The sequence below is a fragment of the Medicago sativa genome, chromosome 3 (genome assembly GCF_051527215.1).
Source record: "Medicago sativa cultivar Bolivia chromosome 3, Bolivia_mono, whole genome shotgun sequence".
In the NCBI taxonomy this organism is placed as follows: Eukaryota; Viridiplantae; Streptophyta; class Magnoliopsida; order Fabales; family Fabaceae; genus Medicago; species Medicago sativa.
Window position 1 is genome coordinate 70,534,053 of NC_140751.1, and position 21,404 is coordinate 70,555,456.

Below are 21,404 nucleotides of genomic sequence, written 5' to 3' on the forward strand. Positions count from 1 at the left end.
AAGCAACATAAATCATAAAGTTAACATAAATGCAAATTAAGAGTAAAAAAACTTGTTAACTATTCATAACTTGATCTCTGGGTTTTTCTCCTTAAGGAACTTCCCAACACCTGTTATTCTTCCTCTAGTTCCTATCCCTGCAACCAAAGCATCGATTCTCCCTCCCCTCCAGAGTCTCTCCAAATCTCAGGGCCAGTTGTCTCATAATGAATCTAAAATAACAGCAAATTAATCGGCGAGGTCTTATTTACAATGATCCAAAAACATATTAAAATCTCAAAATTGGGGATTTCAAGTTACTTACCATCACATTGTGCATCATGATACCTTCCAATCCTGCCTTTTTCAATCACTGCATTATAAATTTTTTGAACCATGAATATCACATCTTTCTGTATCATGAATTTCAGAGACATCACATGAGGAATCAACCAACCACAAACCAATTCAAAAAAACTCATTTAAAAAATAAACAATTAATTGTGATAAGAGTACATGAATTGATAACACAGCCACACCAATTTTAGGAGATTTCTATACCATTCCTTAACCCACAAAACATAAAAATTTCATCAGCTCACAAAAAACAGTCGAAATTTGCATTATTCAGACCAAACCCAGTATTTCTTCAGAAATCACCAAACAACAAACCAAAACAAAATAATCAAACCCTTAAGATCATTGTAACAAATTTCTGCAAACATGCAACCAAAGAAACATTGGAATTTTTTTATGGAAAAACCAAACCTAACATGCAATTGGATGTCCAAATAAAACAGAAAACACAAATAAATCATTCAATCATGATTTTAGAGTAATCAAAGAACAAAGAATTTCACCTGGATGAAGAAGAAAAAGAATGGCGTTTTTAGATGAAGAGGAAAACGCGTAACCTTTTTTTTCTTCTTCTTTCTCTCCCCCCTTCTTTCTTTCTCCCGTTCCCGTTTCTCTCTCCCTCTTTTTTTTTTTTTTTTCTTTTCACATATATAGGCAAGGGAGCTTCAATTTGTAATTTACCAAAATGCCCCCCACAAGGGCAAAATGGTAAAAAAAAGGGACAATGATTTTCTTATTTAGTTTAGTAGATTCCCTTGGTGCTTAGTACCACTTCAACATCAAGAAAAAAATTTCATTTTCCCATGATCCAACATATCAAACACTTGTTTTATAGAGTCCTTGAACCTTTCAATCAATGATTCATCGTTGCCTAAGGAAATGAAATCGTGAACATCTAAGTTGACCACAATCGGTCTTTATATTTATCAACCTTGCCATTTTCATTCATCATGGTCTTAAATATCCATTTCACACCAATATTTTTGGCTCCATTAGGTAAAGTTGTCAACTTCCATGTTTCATTCTTCTTAATGACTTTGATTTCCAAATCCATTAATTTTCTCATCTTCCTTAAACACACAACAAAAGACTAAAGCTTGATGACAAGAGTGTCTAATGAAGCAGGGAAAAGCTCACATGACCAATACAACTAAAACACCCAAAAATAGTCAATATTAAAGTTTGAAACCACACCCCCATGATAACATTCCTCTAGGGTTATATCCTTCATTGCTAATGCTAATGTAGCAATAAAGTTACAAAATTGTCACTCTGTTTGAAGTTAAAATTACTGAGTTGCCCTTTATGTCACATATTTGTCAATAAAAATGTGCAGTTTCCTTCTAGATCTTATATTTAGTGAGTAGGTAGGACTTGTATAATGGAGAGATACGACGTGTGTTTGGTGGAGAGAATTGATGTCCATAGAATTTGATTTTGTCTAAAAAAAATATCTGTGTTTGGATTGAATTATAAATTTGATCAAAAGGTATAATACTTAGCTTTAATTAAAAGATAGAATCAATTATACGCAACAACAATCAAACATGTCAAAATCAATTGTACATGTAAAAAATTAATTTTGGTCCATTTTGAAGTGAAAACAAATATACACAATGATGAATTGTGTCAATTGTGTCAATTTGTTTTGAGAATAAGGAGAAACATAACGAATAACCATACTGATTACTGAATTTGTAACGGAAAAAAATAACTCAATTGGAAAAAAAAAATGATTAATTATGGTAAAACTGAGAAAAGTTCCAAATTACAATAGAGTTTTGCATATTAAAGGAAATGTTTCTCTAACAATGTTAAAAAAGCGTTTACAGTCAAAAAAGGAAGAAAAGGTTAAAATAACGTTCTTCTCATTTTGCTACGCACACATAGAAAGCGGTAATAACAACACCACAAAGTGTCAAATCCCACACAATTTGTACGATTGCGTGCCACACTATTATACACACATGCAAGCCTTCTCTACGTTACACCCTCCAATCACAAACAACCAATTCATCATCCAAATCTCTCCACACCACGTGTCACCATCCGCATGCATCAAAACTAATTTGGTTGATATGGGGTTTGCTTGCGACTTGAAGTGTGTTGTTCTCAAGGTCGTATGTTCAATACCTCAATATCGATTTTAAGAGATACTCTTCTATAAATACAATTACAAATAATAAATATTTGGATACACTCACATAAACATCATTTAGTTTGTTTTTGTTAGTGGCTGAAGCTCACACGTTTAAATGTAGTGAAGTGAGGTGTCCGGGGTTCGAACATTGACCCCTGAATAAACTATGCAATATCTATCTCTACCAACTGAGTTAAGTTCACGGATACATTTTCTTTTAATTTTTACAATTGATGTGAGTGTGTCTAAATATTACTCCATCCGTCCCTCAATAGATGACCTAGTTGACTCCGACATATATATCAATGTATATGTTTTATCTTTAATATCTTCAATTCTCTACTAAAAAAAATTATGAAAATTTAATATTTTAAAAATATTCATCGAGACGAATCCAACAACATCTTACATGATATTATTTATCTTTGTGAATTAGTAGAAAAATATAGTCAAAGTATGTCAAGACAATAATGTATATTGTCAACTAGGTCATCTATTGAAGGACGGAGGGAGTATCATTTGTGGTTGTGTCTAAAAAAAGTTTCCCCAATTTTAATGGGTTAATTTGACCTTTTAAAAAATGTTAAGACAATAAAACTAAGCAAAGTTTCAAGTAGTTAATAAATTCAATAGATTGTTTAAAATAATCCAAGTTTGATTGTTATGTGGAAAATATTTATTAACTACACTTTACTTACTTTTCGATATTCCTGATTCTCAGCAATCTTTTCACCTCCTAATCGGATGGTTAAAAAAAGAGTAGAGACCACAAAAAGAAGCCAAGACCTCACCACACAGGAACATTCCCCTAGTGTTGTTTGTGGTGTGTAAAAGTAGTCACACACACTCACACGGTCACAGTGAATAGCTGAAGATAGCAGAGAGAAAGAGATTCCATTGTCAAATCCCTAATATTTTGAGAACCTCATCATTTTGTTTTTATGACCTAAACTCTCTTCTTAGAGAGCGTTAGGTCATACTTTCTTTTTCCAGATCCATTTTCCTTCCACTTCCAATTTTTCTTAGGTCATAATTTCATCACTCAATTCGGCAAATTCCCATTTCTGCATTTCTCTATTTCCTCATGCACCTCCTTTCTCTTTTTGTTTCTCAAATTTTCACTGTTTTTTCGGTTTAATTTCAAGATATCAGTGAATTTAATTGATTTTTGGGTTTAACATGTGAATTAATGTATTTCATTTTTATTTTTAGGATGAGTTTTTTTAAACTTTTCATTTTGATTTTGATTATCAACTGAATTGTGGGTTTGATAATTGTTTGATTAGTGGGGAAAACAGAACCAATGTTTCAACTTTTTATTTTTATTTTTACGAGGAGTTTTTTGTTAATTGTTGATTACTGCATGATTAGTGATAATTGTAGATTATTGCATGCATGATTAGTGAAGAATGTCTCATGTTGACTTAAGGGGACTTGATGCATGTTATTAATCTGAAGTTTGAAGGGTTTTGGAGATTTTACTTTTTGTGTTTTTTATTGTTAAATTGAATTTAGATGGTTTTTTAGGTTATTTTAAGGTTGTGTGTTTATATGTCAAGTCACACATTTGAGGGAATGTTGTACTTGCTAATTTTTCAAAGAAATTTAGATGTTAATGAAATTTCTGTTCTACTTTGGTGTTTTGCCAAGCTTGAAATAAGACACTGACAGGATTTAGGGCCTGTTTGGATAAGCAGCTTATTTGCAACTTATAGCACAAGTGCTTATCATGATAAGCACTTATGCATAAGCTTACATAAGCAATTTTAATATCATGCTCCCTCCGGTCCTTTTTATAAGAAACAAATGGGTCAACAAAAGTTAATGTATTTGGTCTATATTATGAAAATATGAACCAAATACATCAACTTTAGTTGACCAATTTTGTCTCTTGTAAAAAGGACCGGAGGGAGTAAGATAAAATGAAGTTAAATTGCTTTTGTATCTGTTTTTATAAACTATATTGGAGAATTTATGAAAATAAGCTGAAAAAAGCTTGTGAAAATTGTCATAAGCTGTTTTCATAAGCCCTACCAAACAGTCTCACCAAATTTATGCCAGTAGATAAGCTCAAATTGGTATAATCTGTGAAGCAACAGAGCAATAGTCAGTACTAAGTGCTAACACTGAATTTGTATTTCAGGTGGTATAAAGGCTAGGAGAAACTACAATGTCTCAGAGCTCTGAGGAGGATACTGATATAAGTGATTCTGAGATAAGTGAGTATGAGGAAAAATGTTATGAAGAACTGAAAAGTGGAAGTCAGAATGTGAAAACCTCGGATGAGAAGTTCACTTGTCCATACTGTCCTAAGAAAAGAAAACGGGATTATTTGTACAACGAACTCCTGCAACATGCTTCTGGGGTGGGTCAGAGTAGTTCACAGAAGAGAAAGCCAAGAGAAAAGGCTACTCATTTGGCTTTAGTGAAATATTTGGAAAAGGATCTTATGAATATAGATACTCCATCGGAACCAACTGATAACGGTGCTGATAACGGTGACACAGACACTTCTATTGATTCTGATGAGCAGTTTGTTTGGCCTTGGATTGGAGTTATAGTTAATATTCCCACTAGCAGGGCACAAGATGGGCGTGCTGTTGGGGCTAGTGGTTCCAAGCTTAGGGATGAGTATAGACGCAGGGGTTTCAATCCATATCGAGTCAATCCTCTGTGGAATTTCCGAGGTCACTCTGGTACCGCCCTTGTGGAATTCTATAAAGACTGGCCCGGCTTAGATAATGCACTCGCATTTGAAAAAGCATATGCATCAGACCATCACGGGAAAAAGGATTGGTTTGTTAATACAGAGCCGAAGTCGGGTCTTTATGCATGGGTTGCCCGAGCTGATGACTACAAAAAGAACAATATCATTGGTGAACATCTGCGAAAGATGGGCGATATCAAAACCATACCTGAACTTCAGGAAGAACAAGCTCGAAAGCAGGATAAACTCGTGTCCAATTTGACCAACATTATTGAGGTCAAAAACAAGCACTTAATTGAGATAGAAGCAAGATGCACTGAGACTACAGCCAAAATGAATTCTGCTATGACAGAAAAAGATCAGCTCATTCAAGCTTATAATGAAGGTATCTATATTTATTGAGCCCGAGTTACTTTTCAATAATTTGGATCAGGACTTGTGGTAGTTGTGGGTATTTAGTTTTTTCGTGTTTCTGATTTGTGTCAAGTTCTAGAAGTACAGTTATGTAGTGCAACTTGCAACTGGCGCTTTGGTTATACAACTGCCAGTGTGGTGGTTTCTGGACCAATGGGTTGATTCTGAATTTGACAATTAAGAGGGATCTGACAGGTCCGGAAATAGCCACATACTGCTAGGATCATTGCAACGGTTGCACCATAAATAAAGTTTGGCATCGTTCGATTGATTTCTGAAGAATATTATGCTGGAACTTTATTTTACACTTTTAAGAATTGATTATTATTTTTAAATTTTGTGATCTTTTGTAACAACATTGTTTTATGCAATGATTCCTTGTATTTAGAGATAAAGAAAATACAGTCAAGTGCAAAGGATCACTTCCAAAGGATTTTTAATGATCACGAAAAGCTTAAGTCGCAACTGGAAACTCAGAAAAGTGAGCTTGAGTCGCGGAGAATCACATTGGAAAAGCGTGAAGCACATAATGAAAGTGAAAGAAGAAAGTTGCTAGAAGAGATGGAGGAGGTATAATGTTTTGATTTTTGCTCCATCCCCTCTGGCATACTATGATTGGGATTCCTGTAGAATTTGTATTGGAGAAACACGTTTTTTTGTTTTAACATATTGATTGTTATTAATATGGTTTTTTGTCAAATTATTGTCCATATGATTGATACTTTAGATGTGTTGCTGCTTTCAATTAAGGATTTATCAACCAAGTTTAATCAATTTCCACTTTACTTAGCATGTTTGATGATCATGGAATGATTGGTTGGAAAATCATTTTCAGTTGAATCTATGGATGATTAATTCTGGAAAGAGTCGGAAGACTGGAAATATGATTAAAACTGGTTTCTGTTTGAGTAGTATGTTGTTAAAGGGTGTGAATCCAAAACAAGTGTCTGGATTGTTGATGTATTTACTTTAAAATGGAAAGTATCTCATGATTCAATTCTCAGTTGCTGCAGATAATCTGTCTATCTGTGTTTAACGGTCTGTGTCTCTGATTTTCATCTAGGCAGTGATCCCGTCCCTTGTTGCTTAAATCACAAGTGATGTGAAACGGATGGTACCAATATTTAACAGTAATTGTTGGCTCTACTTAAAATGGCGAACTCCAATGAGTGGTTATATGCTATGTTTTTAATGATATGAAATTCGGGTAATGAGGGAGAATAAGAGTCTCCAATAAAATTCCATATTGGATGCATTGCAATGGAATTTTATTGAATGCATTTGTTCTGTTCCATCCTGTAAAACTCTTTTCCTCCCTCCTATTTGGGGGTATGGGAGTAAAAAGTCTTTTTCTCCTTTCCATTCCACTTACTATTTGATATTTAAACATAGCCTAAGAAAAATATTTCTTAAGAAATTTTGACATAATATGTTCTTACCGTGTCTCTGAGATTATTTAAAATAGTAATTTGCTTCAGAAGCTTGCAGAAGGCTTTGTTTAACTCTGCTGGCATTTATTGTCTTTGCAGAATGCAACGAGAAATAGCTCTCTTCAGATGGCTTCTCTGGAGCAACAGAAAGCAGATATAAATGTTATGAAACTGGCTGAAGATCAGAAGGTCTGTATTGCTTTTCTTTAAGTTTTGTTGATGATCAAAAGCGTGCTTGTCAGGTTCAGAGTAGCATGGTATTTATGCTAGTTGAATTTCTATTTATACAGAAACAAAAAGAACAGCTCCATGCTAAAATCATTCAGCTTGAAAGACAACTGGATATGAAACAAAAGCTGGAACTGGAGATTCAGCAACTAAAAGGATCACTAAGTGTGTTGAAGCACATAGAAGATGACGAAGATGTAGAAGTTTTGAAGAAGGTAGATGATTTGCATATGGGTTTGAGGGAGAAGGAACAGTCTCTTCAAGACTTAGATGCACTGAACCAAACACTAATCATCAAGGAGCGTAAGAGTAACGATGAACTGCAGGATGCTCGAAAAGAATTGATTAATGTAAGTACTTTTTTCCAGATACATCTTCGCATGCAGAAGAGGCTTCCATTTTCCAATTCTTTCATACTTGAATTATTTGGATCATTGACCTAATATTTTTTTTTTGTTGATGATTTGACTTGCATGTTTAAATTATTTTATGAAACACAGCAGTATATGTGTGTCTGTATATACGTTGCATTTCTCTTCCTATATGTGTAAGTTGTGCTTTTGTCAATATTCATTATTCACTGCTTATTTGTTGCATTGCTTTTATTATGAACTTGATATTTTGAAAGCTCTTGCAATTTTTAAAAGCTTTCTTATTCTTTTTACTGTCCAACGTCACTTGAAAGGTTCACTACTTGTTTTTTACATTACTTTTATAATGGACTTGGTGTTCTGAAAAATTCTTGCAATTTTCAAACCTTTTTTTTATACATTTTACTGTTCAATACTGCTTGAAAGATTTAGTAATAATGCTTTCTCTATCTTGTAGGGCATTAAAGATATAGGTACTCGAGTCCATATTGGTGTGAAGAGAATGGGGGAACTTGACACTGGACCGTTCCTTGAAGCTATGAAGAAAAGATATAATGAGGAGGAAGCTGAAGACAAAGCTTCAGAACTATGTTCATTGTGGGAAGAGTATCTAAAAGACCCAGATTGGCATCCATTCAAAGTTGTCATGATTGAAGGGAAAGAAAAGGTAGGTTTATGTTCAACATTTAGTTCTCATAAAATTATCCAGAAATCTACATGCTTCATTATCACTTTTAATCAATTTTGGTTAATTTTTTACATATATATATTACCTCTTCATGAAGATAGTCAATATTTTGGTTGACTCTACTCTTGATTGGAACTATTTGGCCTTCTGAACCTGTAAATGTAATTCCTTCTCTTTTTGTATCCAAGTGATTTACTGGTCTCGAAAAAAGTATGTGCTGTTTGGAAATATGGTAGGGGATTAATAGGTGAGAGAATGACCAGACAGCCAAGCGTAGGCGCCAGTAACTGTATTTTTAACTTTGGAGTATGCATTCCTTGAGAAACAACTGCACTTTCTCATTCTGTGTTTGAAAGCCCGGAAGGTTTAAACAACAAAAAGTAAAATACTCTGCAAAAGTTGCAGATATGATATGTTCAATTATGCAAAATCCTTGTTACTTAGGTGTATTATACGGGGAAAGTGATGGGCAGTAGTAATGGTGATAGAGTATGAGTGAATACCAAAATGAGTGGTAGTGGGGGGAGTAGGAATTAGTTTGTGGGAAACGAGAATAAAAGCAGGAGAGGAAGGGTGGAACATAGAAGAATTGAGGTGGAATATTTAGTAATCCCTTAAAGGACTTGTTGCATTTTTGTTCACCGTGTATTTTTCTCTGTTTTCCAGCATCAGAGAAAGTGAGAATGAGAGATATACCATGTGAATATATATATATATATATATATATATATATATATATATATATATATATATATTTTACAATATACCATGTAAATTGCAATCCCTTTGATAATGATCAGATTAATATTAGTTCAGAAGAGAGAAGTCTGGTTTGTGAATACAGTAATACTCATAGCTGATTCCGATTCCCTATAATATCCTGAGATTCTTGATATTACCTTATAGTTAATTGCTCTTTATTCAACTATTTTGGAAGATTCCTACTATCTAAGATGACTATATTTAGGAAAGTCTGTCTGAAGATCTTAATAATGTGCTTTGGTCACCATTGATGATTAAATTGACAAGGACAAAAGTGCACCATTAACTTTTATTTCCCCCCACTGCTTTAGGACAGTTTATTTCTAATATATCTATTTTATCTGTATAATGGTTTCAGATTCGTTTTATTATACAATATTTTTTTTTTGTGAAACTCCTAACGATTGCACTTGGTTATCTGGTTCTACGCATTTTTCATTCCAGGAAATTATTAAAGATGACGATGAAAAGCTGAATGGACTGAGAAAAGAAGTGGGTGAAAAGGCATATAGTGCCGTGGTGGCATCTTTAACGGAGATTAATGAATATAATCCTAGTGGGAGATATGTAACCTCAGAGTTATGGAACTATAAAGCGGGAAGGAGAGCAACTTTGCAAGAAGGAGTGAAGTTTTTGTTGGACTGCTGGAAACGCAAGAAGAAAGGAATGTTGTGAAGGTTTGTTTACAACTTTATTACTTTACCTATGTTACTGTAATTTTCTCTTGAGCATTATGAATCGAAGACCAACTGTTGTACCGTAGTTACTTAAAAGTAACAGCCACCTAAGTTACTTCTTTGAATCTCTTCTCAAGAAATTACAAGTGGTTTATGATAACCCCCTTCCATATGATTACTTTTACTAGAAAAGGGCGATGATTAGAATGAGAGAGGCCTTAAGTGGGAAATTCCCAATTCCATCGGAAAATCCGAAACCAGTTTCTATCAATATCAAAAATAAAATAATAATAATATATATATATAAGTCAGAAACTGAAGGTGCCGTCACACCCCACCAAAGGGTTTGGCTTTGGTGTCTCAGATTCTGTCTTCTTCTTTCTCCTCTTCCTCTTTGTCTTTGCTTTTTCTTACAGTCCCTTTAATGGAATTGGGTTTTTTTCCCACAGTGATAGATCTTTCAAAAATTTACACTTGATATGAGCCCCTCAACCTTCTGATTTTTTTTTTTTTAGTATTATCTTATTTTCATTATAAAAATTTGTTTTGTTTATTTATGCAGTTTCTTTTTTTGCACTGGTTTTGTTTTGGATGAAGAAAACACCTTTGTTGTTTTCTTGTTGTAGATTTAGTGTGTACAGAAAAAGCTTGATTAGAGCTACTGTATGTTTCTGACGAACATGTTTTCCTTGACCAAAAAGGATAATTTTTTTCAGAAACATTGTGGATTTGTTGAAATTGAGCAGCGGCCGGACAACCGTAGAGATGGAATCCACAGATGTTGAGTTTTATTCTCTCCACGCTACTAATTCCATCTCATATTTTCTTATTTTTAGCTGCTTAATTGTTCATTTTTATGTAATTTTTAATTTTTGGCATAACTTTTGGAGATTTCTAATTTTGGGGTTTGTAATTAGGAAGAGATAAAGTAGCATGCACATGGATCCTATGTTTGGAATCAATTTGCTGCATTTTCATTTGCTACTGTTTTAATTATCATTTCATGTTTTGTTGATGGCAGGAATAGTCATGTTGCATTGTCCGAGAGAATAATTTGTGCATGGCGGCTGGTTAGCATGTATCCATATTTGTAGAGCTGCAAACCGAAGATTAAGGTTGTGCATAAATCAAGTAATTTATGATCATGTTAAACTGGTTAGTTTCACTAGACAATTAGACTTGCTGAGACTCAAACTGCTTTTGTAGTGTCTGCCTTTGTATTATCTCTAGCATGGGAGAAGACATATATTGATGTTAAACTTGTATGAATATATTATTTGTTCTGTGTTAGCATGTTTCTCTTTCTGTTAGTGAGAGATGATTTTGTTTTGCGTATCCAGGTCTTGATCAAAACTAAGTAGTGTGTGCGCGCGCATGCAATTCATCTGTTAGCCTTTATGGCTTCGTGCCAAGAGTAAGTGTATAGCCTAATTGACGGTCTGATGATTGTTGCGTATTATAACTAAAATTCTAAGCAATAATTAGATATATGTCAAATAAAATTTTCTATCAAAACAAGTCGTGGCAACAACATTCAACAAAAACAGATGAAACGAGTTTTGAAATTTAGGTGCTAATTTTTTTTTGTTGGAGAAAAGCAAAATTTATTTATTTTATTGAAATAGATACCCGATCACAAGATGTCACTAGGAAGCAAAACACATAAACCACTGTCTGCATAAATTTACAGCTTATACCATTTCTACCCTATCTAAATGAACAATATTTCACGGATATAATTGATTGCAATTAAAATTTAGCAAATGAAAGAGGGAATGAATGTATGATTGCATGCTTGCTACATGCCTCATGTTTTGGAATAGACTCGATTAGCTTACAATCAAGAAAGTCACCAGTCTAAATATCCTCCTCTAATCACCACCAATTCAGTCTTTGATGATTTGAATTCACCTAACAGACTGCCCAACACTTAAAAGAGTACTTCTCCAATTTTTACTGACAGCAAACCAATCCGCAGACCAATTAAGAAAGACTTGCAATATGGTACTCTCTCTAAACTAATTAATTCAGCAATATAAATGGAGTATCTTATTTGGAAACAGATGCAGAAAAAACGTGACCCTGCAAACCAACCCCTTGACCAACAACCTACCTACTGCCTGAAGTATTCCAAAATACTCAACACTTCAACCTTTTCCAAAATTGGACCAGAGAGATACAACTAACTTCTTGACGGCGACAAACCGAGACAAGAGCTTGGATTCAAACACCATTGAAAAATGATGTAACCGAGATCACTTGCTTTAATGCTTAGCCGACTCCTGGACGACAATTTCACCACTTATACTATCTTTTCAATGGAAGTTTCTTTATTTTGAAATAGTTTAATGTTTCTTGCCTTTCAAATGCTCCAAATGCACGCGAACCGCACCACTTTTACTCTCTTTGAATTGGATCTACCACCGTCAATTAGCCCCGGCGGCATGGCAATAAAACCCGTGCCCATGGGTACCCGCCCAAACCAACCCCGATTTGACGGGTTTTCCCCGATTTGACTGGGTTTGGGTTTTCCCCGATTTCATAATACGGGTACGGGATGGGTGACGGGGATATATTTACCCACCCCAAACACATACCCAAACCCTACCCGAATGTAAAAAGGTCATGTTTTTGTTGAGGGGGTTGATAATATGTCATGTTATTTGGTTTGATAACTATCATGATATAAATACTTTCATTGATGGTTAAAGGAACAACCAAATTATTCGGTTAGGAAATGTTAGAATGAGCGCAAATTCTTGGATAATGCATTAAAGTATTACGACTGAAGCTTAAAAAAAAATTGATTCACTACGGGGATGGGGCGAAAATACCCGAACTCATTGGGGATGGGATGAGATTCAATTTTTTATCCCCGCTGGGTATGGGTAGGGTAACGGGTAAATGTATGGGAGTAGGGAATGGGCATGGGGAAGGCAAAACCCGTTCCCACCCCGTCCCATTGCCATGCCTGAGCCCCGCAAACTTATCCAAATATGCCGAGCAATCCTTATGCAGAGCAGTATAGATGTCAAAGCACTCACAAAATTTGTACCAAACTTTCGCAAACACTATACACTCAGTGTAGATGAACAACAGACTCTTCTCCATAATTTCCAACACAATGCAGCAGCCCGGAGCTAATCACTCATCTTTTGTATAGATGAATGTTTGTAGCAATCCTATTTTGAAATATTTTCCACACTAATATTGATATGCATGGCATTCCAAGTAATAAAAAGTACATAGACTTTTTTTTTCCCCTCCAAACTTTATGGTTGAATTTATTAAACGACGAGTTAATGTGTCAATTTACATCCTCACTGGGGAGAGAAGGTTATATATATGTTGGGCTTGGCTCTATGTTTTCGAGTCGGTACTTATCAATATTTTTGATATTATATTGATTTATAAATACAATAATTTTTTATGGAGTGAAAATACAATAATTTTATTGTAGTTAGAAAACATATGAAATGAGTTATTGTAAAATACCATATGAAGTGAATGTAACATAAAATATATATTTGGTTGAGAATACTAATTTTCTTTACCTTAAATTCATTATAATTATAATTTGAAAAATGTTAACTAGTGCTTCGGAACAATGATTAAGGAAACAAGTACAATAAAAATTTCTTAAAATTTAAGTAATCAAATATTTAAATGTGTAGAAAATGTTGTTTTCAATGCAAAAAATACTTTTTTTTTTGTTTTTTAACTAGTGTCTTGTAGCACTAGACATGACCTTTATAGTTTTCAATAGAGGGTAACATCGGCGTAAAAAAAATACTTTAACGATACATTTTTTTTTTGAAGAAACGAGACATTAGCATGATATGATATAGTTGGTCAGTTATTTATTGAATCTTTTAATTTTAATTATGTCTTTTTTTGACAAATTTAATTTTAATTATGTGTTTAGAAATTCGATCTTTCACCACTAATGCATAGGAATTTTTTTTATTATTCTTAATTATCTATTTCTCACTTTTTTTTATATAAATAAGAGTAGATAAACGAAGATTTTTTAATTAATTTATTTATTTTGTGTCAAAAAATTAATTAATTAATTTATCTATCTTTGTTTGACAAAAGGAGTAAGTATTTTTCAACATCTAAAATTCTAAAGATAAATCTAAAAAATAAATAAATGTTTAGGAAAGGTAAGTCCTAGAAAAATGTAGCCGTCTATATAAAGTGTGGGTCAGTTTCATTGTTGACTGCCTTCAGCTGTTTTGCTAAAGGTGAACCGAAAGGGGCGATGATTACAAAGGAAGAAGTTGTCTTATGTGGGAAATAATACCTAATTCCATCCATCGCAAATTCTCTGTTGGAAAATAAAGCAATTTTCTAAGTCAGAAGTTGAAGGTGCCGCTATACCCTTTTCACCAAAGGGCTTTTGGCTTTGGCATCTCAGATTCTGTCTTCTTCTTTTTCTCCTCTTCCTCTCTCTTACTGTCCTTTCAAATTGAATTGGGTTTGTTTCTTACAGTGATAGATCTATCAAAATTTACACTTCACATGAGCCCCTTCACAATATGATTTTCCCTTTGTTATGATGATTTTAGCTTTTTGTTTTAAAAATCTGTTTTGTTCAGGGTTCCTTGTTTTTTTGTTCCCCAACCTAATTAAACTGTTTTGACACTAGCGTCTGTGGTTTTTTCATACCTGATTAATTGATGTATTGGATTATTCAAGCATAAAAACCATAGCGGTATATGTTGAATTGAGTTTTATTAGGTTGTTGAAGATGAAATCCTAACATAATCAAACTGAGTTTGCACAGTCTATAGTTTCCATGTTTCATTAATCGACATGTTGCATTAATCGAGCATGAAAACTATTGATGTGTGAGCTAAGTTTGATTAGGTTGTGAATCAAACTAATCAACCACTAAAATGGTTTTGTGGGGTATTGTTGTATTTGTAATTATGAAGTGGCAGCTAGACAAATGGAATCCACAAATGCTGAGTTTTTTTGTCTCATCATTCTATTAATTTCATTTCACATTTTTTTATTGTTTGTATCTGCTATTTAAATTTAGTTGCTTTGTGTATGTCTTATTTTGATAGAGAATTTGGGGGTTTTTTAATAATAAAACATAAAGTAGTATGAATATAGATAAGGTGTATGGAATCAATTTGTTGCATTTTCACTTTTTTTGTTCTCTTGTAATAATTTGATAAAAGTTATCAGCTTTCACTCTTGTATATTATCAATACTGAGGTATGTTGGGATGGTATAAAATTGCATTTTTTTAGACATAGCATTGCATGTTAAGTATTGATCCTAAGAATGTGGTGAGACTTGATGACATTGATGAACCATTACAGTGTGAACTTGCACTAATATGTGAACGGTGAAAGTGTCAGCTTCAGTTGTGCCCTTCAATTTTTTTTTTGTTGGAGTTCTATAAGTAAGTTATCGCATATATATTAGCTATTAAATGCGTAGCAAGTTCAATAATTTCAATGTAGTATAGTGTACAAACCAGATTCTATAAAAAGGGCAACCCGGTGCACTAGAGCTCCCGCATATGCAGGGTCCGGGGAGGGGTCCCACCATTTGGTGTAAACCAGATTCTATACAAAAAAAATATATATATACAAACCAAATATTGTAAATATCATTTTTCAGTATTATAATTTGTAGTTTAAGCCTCAATTAGTTGCTCTTAAAGATGGGTGTCTAGAAAGAATAAGGAGTCATTGAAGTGTGATACCTTTATATGTCTTAGATTTTGTTTTTTGAGCCAATTATGTTTTCAGATAATGTTTTTGCTCGTCACTCCTATGTAGCAACTATGGTTACAATACAAGAATAGTTTGTTGTGCAGAATTTAACTTAAATCATGTCTCTTTTATTCAAGAATAGTTTGTTCATTGCTTTCAGTTGTTTTGCTGAGGGTGAAAAGAAAGGGGTGATGATTATAATGAGAGAGGCCTTTAGTGGGAGAATAATATCCAATTGGATCGGAAAATTAAAACCCAACTTCTATTAGAGTTAGGATTTGCTCTATTTATCAATATCAACAAAAAAAGAGAAGAAAATGAAAACAAAGAAGGTCGGAACTTGAAGGTGCCGTCACACGTTTGTCACCTTTGGTATCTCAGATTCTGTCTTTGTCTTCTTTCTCCTCTTCTTCCTCTTTCTCTTGTTTTTTCCATAGTGACTGATCTTTCAAAATTTATTTTTGGCATGAACCCCTCAAACTTCTGATTTTCTATTGTTATGGTTATTTTAACTTATTTCTTTGAAAAAATTGTTTTGTTCAGAGTTGTAATTTCTTTTTCCTGCACTGAATTTGTTGTGGACAAGGAAACATTTTGTTGTCTTCTTGTTGAAGATTTTGTGCATACAGAAAAAGCTTGATTATAGCTACTGCTTGTTTCTGTTTTTCAGAATCTTTGTGTGTTTCTTGTAATTGGGCAGCAGCCAGACAACTGTAGAGATGGAATCCACAGAGTGTTGAGGTTTTTTGTCTCACACTTCTACTAATTCCATCTCACATGTTATGTAGTTTAGTTGTTCATTTAGATGTAAATTAATAATTTTGTTCATTTAGTTTAATTGTTGCATATTTGTTCACCATGTATTTTTCTCTGTTTTCCAGCATCAGAGAAAGTGAAAATGAGAGATATACTATGTGAATGTATATAAATGCTTAGGACAGATGAAACCCTAGGAAAAATGTGGTGGTCTATATAAATGCTTAAAATTCTAAAGATAAATTTAAAAAATAAATAAATGCTTAGGACAGATGAAACCTAGGAAAAATGTGGTGGTCTATATAAAGTGTGGGTCAGTTTCACTGTTCTTTACCTTCAGCTGTTTTGCTGAAGGTGAAATGGGCGATGATTACAAAGAGAGAAGATGTCTTATGTAGGAAATAATACCCAATTCCATCCATCGCAAATGCTATGTTGGGAAATAAAGAGCAATTTTCTAAGTCAGAAGTTGAAGGTGCCGCTATACCCTTTTCACCAAAGGGCTTTTGGCTTTGGCATCTCAGATTCTGTCTTCTTCTTTTTCTCCTCTTCCTCTTTCTCTTACTGTCCTTTCAAATTGAATTGGGTTTTTTTTTTCCTACAGTGATAGATCTGTCAAATTTTACACTTCATATGAGCCCTTTACATTCTTATTTTGCATTCTTATTATGATTTTAGCTTATTTGGTTTGTAGTTTTTGTTTTTTCTGCACAGTTCCTGTTTGGATGGAAACCTTTTTTTATTTATATTTGCTGGTGCTTGTTTCAATTTTCCCAACCTAGTCAAAATGGGTTTGATACTGTGATTTTCATATCTGATTAATGGTGCTCGTTTCAATTTTCCCCAACCTAGTCAATATGGGTTTGATACTGTGATTTTCATGTCCGATTAATAGATACTCCCTCCATCCCATATTATAAGCAAAAACATAGTAGTTTGCAACATAGTTTCTTGTGTTATCCTTGAAATAAGTTTTATAGAAAGATGTAAAAACAATTTTCATTGGTTATTGGTTATTGAGAAAATGAAAGAGAGAGCAAATTGATTGCACTTTGCATTTAATTTTCCTTTGGAAAAAGATAATTTTTTGAAACAACATAATTAAATATGATAAAAGTTGGTTTTTTTTGCTTATAATTTGGGACAAAGAAAATGGGTTTTTTTTTTCTTATAATTTGGGACGGAAGGAGTATATTACATTAATCGGGAATGAAAATCACAAGTCAAAGCCAGATTGATTATGTCGTTGGAAATTGAATAGAAAGACCCGCCAAAATGTTTTTGTTTTTATTTTTTAATTTATTTTGTAATATTCTGTGCGGACAAGGGAAGTTGCTTTTTTCAGTTTTTCCCAACCTAATCAAACTGGATTTGACATTATTGTTTGTGGTTTTCATATCTGATTAATTGACATATTGGATTAATCGAGCATGAAAACCATAAGCAGTATGTCTGCACATGTCTGCACTCGCTTTAGTTAGGTTGTTGAAGATGAAATTGAACCAATGAATTACTAAAATGTTTTTGTTTGTTTCGTTGTAATTGGACAGCAGAAGCTAGACAACCATAGAGATGGAATCCACAAATGCTGAGTTTTTTTTTTGTTTCATCATTCTACTAATTCCATCTCACATTTTCTTATTTGTTTGTATCTGCTGTTTAAATTTAGTTGTTTTGTTTATTTCTTGTTTTGATAGAAAATTTGGGGTTTTATAACAAGGAAGAAGACATTAAGTAGTGTGCATATGGATGCAGTGTATGGAATCAATTTGTTGCATTTGCACTTTTTTTGTTCTCTTTCATTTGCACTTTATTGTTCTATTTAAATAATTTGATAAAAGTTATGAGCTTTCACACTTGAGATATGTGGGGACGGTAGACAATTGCATGTTTTATAGACATAGAATTTTCATGTTAAGTATTGATCCTTATAATTTGGCGAGACTTGATGACATTGATGAGCCATTACAGTGTGAACTTGTGGAAGTGTCGGCTTCAAAAATGTTTACCTAATTTCTTGCAAGTGGAATGCATGCACCATCTCCTACATTTACCTTTTTGTTTACATTCGTTGAATCAGTAAATGGGCGAAATGGGCGATGATTACAAAGAGAAAAAATGTCTTATGTGGGAAACAATACCCAATTCCATCCATCGCATTTCACAAATGGTATGTGGGAAATAAAAACCAATTTTCTAGATAAGAAGTTGAAGGTGCCGCTATACCCTTTTCACCAAAGGGGTTTTGGCTTTGGCATCTTCAGATTCTGTCTTCTTCTTTTTCTCCTCTTCCTCCCTTTGTTACTGTCCCTTCGATTTGAATTGGGTTTTTTTTTTTACAGTGATAGATCTGCCAAAATTTACACTTCATATGAGCCCTTTACATTCTTATGATGATTTTAGCTTATTTGTTTTGTTCAGAGTTATAGTTTTGTTTTTTCTGCACAGTTACCGTTTTGGATTGGAAACCTTTTGTTCGTATTTATTTTTGCTGATTATAGTTGGTGCTTGTTTCAATTTTCCCAATCTATTCAAACTGGTTTGACACTGTGATTTTCATTTCTTATTAATGGATGAAATGAATTATTATGGAATGGAAATCATGTGTGCTGAACCTTTTTGGTTAGGTTGTTGAAAATTGAGTTTTTATTTTTAACATTCTGTACGGACAAGGATATATTTTTTTTATTCAGTTTTTTTAAGACATTAAGTAGTGTGCATATGGATTCAGTGTATGGAATCAATTTGTTGCTGTTGCACTTTTTTTGTTCTACAAATAATTTGATTTATGTTATGAGCTTTCACACTATGTGGGGATATGGTATACAATTGCTTTTTTTTTTTTAGACATAGAATTGCATGATAAGTATTGATTTTTAGAATTTGGTGAGAATTGATGAGCCATTACAATGTGAACTTGGAGTAATATGTACAACAGTGGAAGTGCCAACTTCGGAAATGTTTATACCTAATTTCTTGTAAGTGGAATGCATGCACCATCTCCTACATTTACATTTTTGTTTACATTCGTTTAATCACTTCGAATTGGGAAGTGACCATTGAATTGAAGCATTTGTAAATGCTTAATTGATACTGTTCAATTTTGCCCTTAAATTCATTCTTCTTGAAGTTATATAAGTTATCACATGTATACTTGCTATTAAAGGCGTAGCAAGTTTAATAATTTCAATATAGTATTTGATATGAAATGTTTATACAGAACATAAATCTTAAGAGTAAAGTGTACAAACCAAATAAAAATCATTTTTCATAATTATAATCTGTAGTTTAAGCCTCAATTAGTTGCTCTTAAAGATGAGTCTCTAGAAAGGAAAATGAGTCATTGAAGTTTGATACCTTTATTTGTCTCTGATTTTGTTTTTGGACCCAATTATATTTCCATATAATGTTTTTTCTTGTCACCCGAATTCAGCAACTATGGTTACAGTACAAAAATAGTTTGTTGTGCAGAATTTGAATCATGTCTCTTCTATTCAATCATCACAACCAATGTATTATTTTCAGATAATTCATTGCTTTCAGCTGTTTTGCTGAAGGTAGAAAGAAAGGGGTGATAATTATAATGAGAGTGGCCTTTAGTTGGAGAATATTATCCAATTCAATCGGAAAATTAGAACCCAACTTCTATCAGAGTTAGGATTCGCTCCACTTATCAATATCACCAAAAAATGAGAAGAAAATGAAAACAAAGAAGGTCTGAACTTGAAGGTGCCGTCACACCCTTGTCACCAAAGGGTTTTGGCTTTGGTATCTCAGATTCTATCTTCGTCTTCTTTCTCCTCTTCTTCCTCTTTCTCTTGCTGTCCCTTAAATTGAATTTGGGTTTTCTCACAGTGACAGATCTTTCAAAATTTACTCTTGGTATGAGCTCCTCAACCTTCTGATTTTCTGTTATGATTATTTTAACTTATTTCTTTTAAAAATTTGTTTTGCTCAGAGTTGTAATTTTTTTTTTTCCTGTACTGATTTGTTTTGGACAAGGAAACACTTTGTTGTCTTCTTGTTGAAAATTGTGTGCGCACAGAGAAAGTTCGATTATAGCTACTGCTTGTTTCTGTTTTTCAGAAACATTGTGTGTTTGTTGTAATTGGGCAGCAGCCAGACAACCGTAGATATGGAATCCACGGAGTGTTGAGGTTTTTTGTCTCACACTTCTACTAATTCCATCTCACATTTTCTTATGTTTAATTGCTCATTGTGATGTAAATTAATAATTTTATGGAATCAATTTGCTGTTTTTGCATTTGTCCTCTTTTTGTTCTCTAGTAATTTAATAAAAATTAATTACTTTAACATTTTTCAATTGATCAAAATACTGAATAAAGTTATGTGGGGATGCTATAGAATTGCATCCTAATACTAAGTTGTTTAGCATATGTGCAATGATAGTGTTATATCTTAAGAAATGTTCATACCATCTCATAGATTGACCTTTTATATATGTTTGTTTATTTAGTTTAAATTGAGAAGCAAACATTGAATTCCATGTTTTTTGAGTTATACAAGTAAGTTATCACAAGTATACTTACTATTGAAGTTGTGGCAACTTAAGTAGTTTCATTGCAGCAGATATATGATTGAAGAAATCTTTAGAGTGAAGACCAAATAATGTCGATTTTCAATATTGGCGACGAGGTCAGCGCTGGAAGCATAATGCAGAGGTTGTTCTGTTTGCAATAAGGAACTGCTTGGTTAGAAAACATTAGATGAAGATGCTGTTGTTTTTATACTAATGTTATAGGAGGTTGATATATAAGATAGAGGTTTGGTAGAGTGCTGTAATATATCCTTAGTAAACTGATTGAACATGAGTTTGTGATTGTACTATTGGTCTACTCATGGCATTTCTTTTTGCTACTTAAGTTGTTAATAAAATTTTGTTTGTTCAGTTTTTGTTAGTCTTTGATTGGGTTTTCGAGCCAATGGTGCTTTGAGATAGTTTTTTTTTAGGTTGCTAGTCACCCTTATGCAGGTTGCTTTGATCATTGGAGTGTTTAATGAAAATGCTTCACTGGCTTTTTTGTGTGTGAAACGTACAGTTGCTGTAATTAATATTCGTAGTGCGAACAGTGCTAGTACCAGCGTTTATTTGTTTTTTCGAAAATTAGGAAATGGTTTTGAGATGTTTTGTTAAAAAAG

General features: G+C 33.3%; 1 protein-coding gene, 2 long non-coding RNA genes and 2 pseudogenes across 6 annotated transcripts; 4 read left to right on the forward strand and 1 right to left on the reverse strand.

Moving 5' to 3' along the window:
- Positions 1–70: 70 nt before the first annotated feature.
- Positions 71–958, reverse strand: LOC146939724 (uncharacterized). Its single transcript, XR_015033018.1, has 3 exons — positions 840–958; positions 305–352; positions 71–212 (listed from the first exon to the last, which is right to left on the reverse strand). It is a non-coding gene; the product is annotated as an uncharacterized LOC146939724 (long non-coding RNA).
- Positions 959–3,333: 2,375 nt separating this feature from the next.
- On the forward strand, positions 3,334–11,043 carry IDN2 (XH/XS domain-containing protein). 3 transcript variants are annotated; one of them, XR_015033020.1, is made up of 9 exons: positions 3,334–3,502; positions 4,620–5,568; positions 5,986–6,167; positions 7,127–7,216; positions 7,318–7,605; positions 8,084–8,293; positions 9,521–9,753; positions 10,455–10,533; positions 10,775–11,043. XR_015033020.1 is itself a non-coding variant. In XM_085757477.1 (8 exons), exons 2-7 carry the CDS (start codon positions 4,647–4,649, stop codon positions 9,749–9,751), a joined length of 1,923 nt encoding a protein of 640 aa, XP_085613603.1. In that variant the 5' UTR covers positions 3,334–3,502; positions 4,620–4,646; the 3' UTR covers positions 9,752–9,753; positions 10,775–11,043. The 3 variants fall into 3 exon arrangements, 1 of the variants encoding a protein (XP_085613603.1); XR_015033019.1 differs by having other exon boundaries at positions 10,470–10,533; XM_085757477.1 differs by lacking the exon at positions 10,455–10,533.
- Positions 10,422–10,577, forward strand: LOC146939726 (small nucleolar RNA snoR143; annotated as a pseudogene).
- Positions 11,044–13,964: 2,921 nt separating the features above from the next.
- LOC146939727 (uncharacterized) lies at positions 13,965–21,153 on the forward strand. Of its 2 annotated transcripts, none has more exons than XR_015033021.1 (2): positions 13,965–19,222; positions 19,770–21,153. It is a non-coding gene; the product is annotated as an uncharacterized LOC146939727 (long non-coding RNA). The 2 variants fall into 2 exon arrangements; XR_015033022.1 differs by having other exon boundaries at positions 13,965–18,414.
- On the forward strand, positions 16,115–16,269 carry LOC146939728 (small nucleolar RNA snoR143; annotated as a pseudogene).
- Positions 21,154–21,404: the final 251 nt, after the last annotated feature.